This window comes from Brachycentrus maculatus, unplaced genomic scaffold (genome assembly GCF_059751285.1).
Source record: "Brachycentrus maculatus isolate JH-2025_06_01 unplaced genomic scaffold, ASM5975128v1 h1tg001386l, whole genome shotgun sequence".
Taxonomy (NCBI): domain Eukaryota; kingdom Metazoa; phylum Arthropoda; class Insecta; order Trichoptera; family Brachycentridae; genus Brachycentrus; species Brachycentrus maculatus.
In genome coordinates this window covers 10002-17509 of record NW_028282038.1, presented here as the reverse complement: position 1 = coordinate 17509, position 7508 = coordinate 10002, and the positions used below count along the sequence as shown (strand labels likewise).

Genomic DNA, 7508 nt, shown 5'->3' with positions numbered 1-7508 from the left:
CATGGTTGTGATCAGGGTTGTGATCATGGTTGTGATCATGGTTGTGATCATGGTTGCTATCATGAACCATATGAGGCATGCTCGGCTCCTTGAGTAATCCCTTCAGCCCCATAATCTCAGATGTCTTAATCTTGAGTTTTCCCATGAGCTGTGCGTTTTCTTGCTTTAGGAGTTTGGCTTCCATCTTGGCCTCCTAAACTTGCCTCTTGTTGGCAAGATGGTTATCCCTATTGACTGCCTTATAGTTCTGAAACTGCAAATGCAAGCCATTATATCTTTCCTCCCAGTTCTTCGTCGACAATTAACTCTAATTGAAACTGATATAGCTGTTAGGGTTGGTGCCACTACCCAATGGGGTATCCGTGTTATTGTTGCTAATGTGGATTTCATGGAGTAACTCCTCCATTTGATTGCGATGCTAATTGGACTGCAATCGATGAGTCTCCTGGATTTTCCGCAGTTATTCAGCAATGTCGATGTTGGCTGCTTATAATTTGGTGTTGTTTGCTCGCAGACTGAGGATTTACTCCATCAACTACTTATGCTATGTTGAGGTTGATGTGACTACTTATTGATTTTTGGATTCAAGTTCATGGTATTTCTTCTCCAGTGCTGCATACTTCTCAGAGAGTTAGTTTATTGATCGATGGTCATTGTTATGATGGTTGGAGTTGCTTTCGATCTAATTAGGGAGATTAGGGTATTGTTGTTGGTGTTGTTTGAATTTTTTGTTTATTTTATGTTTTGTGTTGAGATGTTCGAGACTGTCACCTTCAGCATCGCTGCTTTCAGATTGCAACTATTTCTGTGATGTTTATTAATGCTACTGTTGCTGTTGTTGTTGCTGTTCCTGTTGCTGTTGCTGTTGTTGTTGTTGCCGTAGACTCTATATAATATCGAGAAGCTATTGTATTTGCAATTAATAGCCCATAACCTTATCATTGAGAGCAACCCTCAGATCCTAAACTTGCCGATCTTTAATAATCTTTACCTCCTCAATTTCCTCACTCATAATCTCATACTTGTGCAACAGCCTATAGTACTGTTACTTCCTTAAACTATCCTCCTTTAAACTCTAACCAGCATGATACTCATATTGCTCAATTTGTTGTTACAGTTCCTGTCTCAACTGTCTGATCTGTTGGTCTTTGTCCTGTTCAAGCTCATAGATATCCTTCTCTAAAGATCTGTACTTCTATTGCATGCTTTTTATTATGAGCAATAGCTGTTCGGATTATTGTTTGTTTGTGGTGAGCTATTGTTGGATTTGTTGGGTGTTATGCATTTAGGTTTGTTAGTATTGTTGTGAATGTTGTTAATGTTACTGTTTTAGAGTGTTGTTCTACTACTACCTTAATGTGCTATACCGCTGTTTCATCACATCTATGTTCTCTTACTATCCAATGACATTCTTTTATTTTAGTTGCATAATATTCTGAGCATTTCGAGTGGTGAATCCATCAGCATCCGCATTGAGTTGAGTAATGGTCGCCTTCAATCCTACAATGACTGCCTTCAAGTGTTAAACTTCCCTGCTATACTCCGTATCCATCTTAATCAACAAAGTCTCCTTATCGGCCAACTGATCCACAAGCCTGCATTTATTCTGAAAGAGCTCTGCAGCATCAATTTTCATTCGCTATATCATCAATTGCGCATTCTGCAGCCCCTAAACAGCAGACTCATGTTCTTCAATATTAATATTCTCCTCCTTCTCCCTCATCAGCTCTTCTTCCAATGCTTGTATTTCCTCATCTTTCTTTTGCCTGAGCAGAGAGAACTCATCGATGAGCTTGCCAATATGTTCCTATTTCTCCTTCAGCAGCTCCATCCATGTCGCATTACTGTTGGGATTGTGCTAGTAGTCGGGGTGTTGCTCGTTGTTGGGGTGTTGCTCGTTGTTGTGGGTGTGCTCGGATTGTTGGGGATGTGAGTCATCGGAGATTTGTAGATTGCTGTCATGCCTTAACACTTCCTCTTTGTTGGTCATTGCTTCGAGCTTATTGGCATAGCTATCGATTTGCTCCTATAAATCCAAAAGTTCACTACTATCATCATCTCGATCTCTAACCAGTAGTCTCTTCTCTTCTTGTTGCTTGTGATATTTGTCCCTGCTATTGTTCTCGCAAATGTTAATCAATTCATACAATGATGCGATATGTTGTTTATTAGCATTTGCATCATGTTGAGTGTTATGAGTGTTACTACTATCTGGTTTGCTCTTTGGTAGTTCCTTCAACCACTCACCCCCTTCTTTGATCTGGTTCACAATATTGCTGATGATATTTAGCTATGTTATGTATTATTATAGATGTTGGGCTCGATGGCTCACTTCTGTGTTATTTCGTGATAGTTATTCGTTCACCTCTTTCTAATGTTTTAGCTGTTATTCTAGTGTTATTTTTTATTGTTGCTATTGGGAATGTAACTGCTCTGATCTTTGTAGTTAGGCTATTTGTTTATGCAGTTATGCTATTTGTTTATGCAGTTATTCTGTCTGTTTATGCAGTTATTCTGTCTGTTATTATGCACCATTTGGGTTATTGATGATATTTCGGTTATTGATTGTAATTGCAATTGCCAACTATTCCTTTAACTGTTGGTTGTATAATCGAAATTGCTAATTAGCTGAAGATAGTAATGATAGCTGATCTTATAGTTATTTGATCATATTTGTGGATTTCTATTACTATTACTATTGCTATTGTTTTGTTGTCCTCTGATCTGTGAGTTCATGTTTGGCATTGTGTAATTTATGCTGAAGCTGGGTAATTTGTTCATCTTTGTCATTGATTAGTTGTTTGAGCATATTCAGCTATTGTTGATATTTAGATGTTTGTTACTATTATGTAGCGTGTTTCTACTCATTGGGTTTATGCTTGAAAGAGTCTTTTGTTGGTCTTTATTTATTGGGTTTTTCTGCCTGCTATTATTTGTTATTATTATTGTTGTTCTTGTAACTGTCAGTGCGGGCCTTATTCACATTGCTGTTGGTGTTGGTGTTAGTGTTCGCATTATTGCTGGTGTTTTTCGAGAACTGCCTATTCATGCCAAGAACATCGTCCACAATGTCCTTCCTCTTCGACATGTATCTACTGGACCGACCCTGTGAATCCACATGTAATGAAACCTCACTGCCCTGAAACTATGATGCGCTTTCTTACAATGCCATAGAATTTGCCATCATTATACTTTTGAATGTCTCCACAGTATTGCTTTCAGAGTTCAACAAATTCATCCTTTTGAGCAGTCTTTAGATTTATACTTTTTTACGATTGGAGTTGAATCTGCCATTGTTGTAGATGCTAATGAATGACTCAATGAAAGCCAGCACTTGTTTGTTGCTGTGCTATTACTATTTGTCTTTTTTGTTTTCCCTGATGCTTTCGCCTTCGACTCTATTCCGATGAGCAGTATTGCCCACATTCTTGCCCTGAGTTTTATAGATAGTAATCAGACCATGCAGCTTTTCACTTAGTGTCAGATTCTTAATGTGTGGGTTATTGACCAGTGATGTCAGTTCATACCCATAATCCTTATTGTCATTTGCCTTGTTCAGTATCTATGTGACTTTGGCACCTAACTTATCATAGCTGTCGAGTGTCTTCTATAGCTACTTTAGCTTGTTGGTAAGTTCCTGCATTTTCTACTTGTTTTGTTTATTGCTTTGTTCTTAGATTTGTTACTGGTTGGTATGTGAGCTGACTCTGTTGTTGATTCTGTTGCTGCCGAGAGTGTTGGTTGGAGTGATGATGGTTTTTCTTGTAATTAGCTTTTTCAGTTCTTGTTACTTGGCGAGCAGAGTCTTCTTATACATATCTTAGACGCGATTGATGTAATGATTCTCATCTTTTGTTTTGTCGATGTTCCTGCGTTTCAGCACCTGTATCTATTTGTTCTTTTACTTTAGTTACTTTATCAGATGTTGTAGGTGATCTTCGCGCTAACTGTCATTATCATTTGCATTCCTGCGGTTGGTGACGAGCAGCCAATTGATATACTCATTCTATTGGAGATGCTCATGATTCTCTACGATCAATTTCAATAGCAATTTATAAATCGGGGAGTTTTTGTTGGATGGGTCTTCATTGCCGAATCTTTTCATGAATATTTAGATATTCTTCTGCAAGTTGAGCATGTCGTTGTTGATGATGTTCTCTGTAATGAGCAGGTTGAGCTTGTTAATTTCTTATTACTTCTTTGCTGTGCCATTCTTTCTGGCCAATTGGTCGGCTTCATACTTCTACTGTCTTTTCTTCTTCTCTTCGAGCTCTTGGGATTATACTTTTGATTTATAGGTTTTGGCTTCTTCACCGACCTCACTCAGCAGTTTGATTGTGTTGAGTAGGGCGGTGATGGTGAGCTAGTTGTCGAATAGTTTGGCTTTGAATTTCTTGTTGGAATTCTTGGCTCGCTCGAGTCTTTTAGCTTCGTTTTGGATGGCTTCTTTTGAGCCTTTGTCGGATTACTTTGCGTAAGTCAATTTGTCGAATCTCTGAATTTTGGCTAAGGCTTGACGGGCCTCTTCGCTCAGCCTCATGTGACTGTCAAATTATTTTTAGTGGGCCAACAATTGAATACTCTCGGATCTGTTGCTCTCTTAGCCAATTTCTCTTTTGGGCTGAACAATTTTGTTAATGGTTTCGATGTTTGTTTCAACGCGTTCATATTGTTATGTGTGTTTCTATTTATGCTATGTGCGCTATGTGTGCTATGTGTGCTATTTGTGCTATGTGTGCTATTTGTGCTATGTGTGCTATTTATGCTATGTGTGCTATGTGTGCTATGTGTGCTGCTCCTGCACTATTTATGCTTTTGCCTGGGTTCTCCTACGCATGGGTTTGTTTCCAAAAATCTCATCCTCCAATGTTTGATAAATATTCTTAATGGCCCTAGAATCAGAGCCTTTGGGGTCTTCTATACTTCGAACATCCTTGTTCTTTAACTATTGCCAGCCCTATTACTCTTTTTGGGCTGCCTTAGAGTGTGTAAGCCTACGCTTAGGTTTATTGCCGAGTATTTAATCTTCCAACTACTGATAATCAGCAGCACTTATCTTCGTCTGCGCATTCTTGGCATCTCGAACTTCCTTGAGATCCTTGAGATCGGACTACTTATTATCAGTAACTTATTAAGCAGTTTGTTGTTTGTTGGTACGCGTCGGGCGTTGGTTTGTTCGTTCAGACATCACCAAATTGTTTCGACTGGTAATTCAGTAACTATAGTATAGGAGTTCGATCATAATCAATTAGCACGTTGAGTGAATCTAAACGGCAATGCAAATGTCTGTTATAAATGTCAGATTAAAGATGGCAAATACAAATGCAAATGTAAGAATAAAGATGAAAATGCAAAGATCCATACATTTTTAGATTTCATGATACTAAAATGAATGAATCAACACATTCCATTCAGTTGAGAATAATCTGATATATAAGATATGTTTGATATGTATGATAAATTAACGCCAGATATGTTAACAGGAGATCTATGGGATAATGTTCCCATGAATCGAGAAATACAGGCAATAAATAACTGAAAATACTTAGTATATCATTGAATTAACAGTAAAGCGTAGAAGTGTTTCAACTGCCTCTCGGATCCTCTGGCCTGACGATCGCATCTTCTTGCAGCTTTTACTGACGATCTGGCGGGGCTTCGTCCAGCATTTGGTTCATTGTTTACTTTGGCATTATGAATATTGCGATGGCACCCAGAACGCATATCACACTGAAGATAATGAAGATCAAGGAGCCATTGTGAGTGACCAAAGGAATCACAACTTGTGGCATAAAAACAGCCGATATTCTGCCCACTCCGGAATTAAAGCCAAAGCCAGTTATTCGATTTTATGTCCCATAGGACTCCGATGTGATGGGATACAATAGCAGAGATATCATCTTCAGAGAAAATCCGAATATCGATGAAAAGGGTGTTATGTGCTTCCAAGCGAATAGCAAGAATGCTAAGGATGAAACAAGCAGCGCGAGGTATAATGATTTCTTACGGCCGAAGAATTTATGGTCGATCAAGAAGAATGCCAAGAAGGCTGCAGGGATTTCCATGGCAATAGTCAAGGCTAAAGATGCAATAGATTTGTTAGACTCAGAGAAGATGAAGGGTAGGGCAGTCAACGAACCATAATACGTGAAGGAGAATGCGACCCAGCCTCCCATCAAGCCAAGAGTTGTCCGAAAGTAGTTTCGATTAAAGAGTGTTACAAACGAGGCCTTCTCTTTACCCATGAAGATCATTTCAGAGTACTCGACGATCTGCTCTTTTTAGCTATCGGATAGGTACTATGAATCATCAATTGACTTGTTGTTGGTTCGAATCATGCGTTCGAGGACTGCATAAGATTACTAAAATCTGCCGACGGAGATCAAGTAGCGAGGGCTTTCCTGAACGACTGCCAGAGTGCCAATGAGCACAATTATGCTTGGAGCAGACCCCAGAGCCATCATTGGCCTCCATAGCCCTTATAGGTACCCTTTCATGAAGATCAAGCTGAGAACAATGGCAAACAGTTTGCCGAAGGTGCAATATAAGCCAATCAGCAGAACCCCTTTTCCACGATATTTGGTCGGTAGGAACTCTGAAAAGTAGCCGCTGACAAGGCTCAGTGTGAAGCTTAGCGAGAAGCCGTAGATTCCTCGGACTATCAGAAAACTTATAAAGGAATTGATCCACAGGAAACAACATGCTGTAACAAGTTGCAAAATAGATCCAGTGATCAAGATGGGCTTTCTGCCAAATTTGTCAGCAGCCTTCCCACACAATAAACAACCTAGAGCCATCCCCACGTAGAATATGGATGCCAAGTAGGATACTTCGGATTAGGAGAGGTTCCACTATCTTTTCAAAACAGGAGTCAACAAACTGGCTTGGGATAAGATAGAGCATACCGAGAATTATCTGAGTGCCATCATTGAATTAAACAAGACTGAGAAAGAAAAATAGAAAGCATTGAGATTTGCCAAGCCCAATCCGGTTATCAATGATTTCATCGACAATCATCCCCGAAGATATTATGTTATTATTAATTGAACTCCTCGAACTATTTTTAATCCGCATTTCAATTTATGAGTTGAAAGATGAATAACAGATAATGTCCTTCTCTTTAACACTTACATGACTGCATGACATCTTTTAAACTGAACACATATTCCTGAGAGCAGTTAAATCATCCGAGTGTAAATCATCCGAGTGTAAATCATTTAAGTGTAAATCATTTAAGTGTAAATCATCCATGTGGAAATACTCGAGTCAGAAATAAAGCAATTGTATCGAAAATAGTTAATAAGCAGATTGCTGGATAAAAACCGCTGCATTTAATTAAAAAGCAAGTCGATCAGAATATAATAATAGATTCTGATATTTTACTGAATAGTGTTATAATTATAACAGTGCCGCAGTTTATTATGCGCAACTAACACTCTAACTCACAGTTACACTGCTCCTCCTTTGTTCATAAACTTGGGGTCATGCTCGAAAATGCAGATGCCAGT

At 38.8% G+C, this 7508-nt stretch overlaps 1 protein-coding gene across 1 annotated transcript; it reads right to left on the bottom strand.

Moving 5' to 3' along the window:
- Window positions 1–6221: 6221 nt before the first annotated feature.
- Window positions 6222–6797, bottom strand: LOC148299046 (uncharacterized). The gene is given in 2 exon segments (XM_088276422.1): window positions 6222–6478; window positions 6533–6797. Coding segments are annotated over 2 exon segments (444 nt in total). The 3' UTR covers window positions 6222–6299.
- Between the last annotated feature and the right edge of the window lie 711 nt (window positions 6798–7508).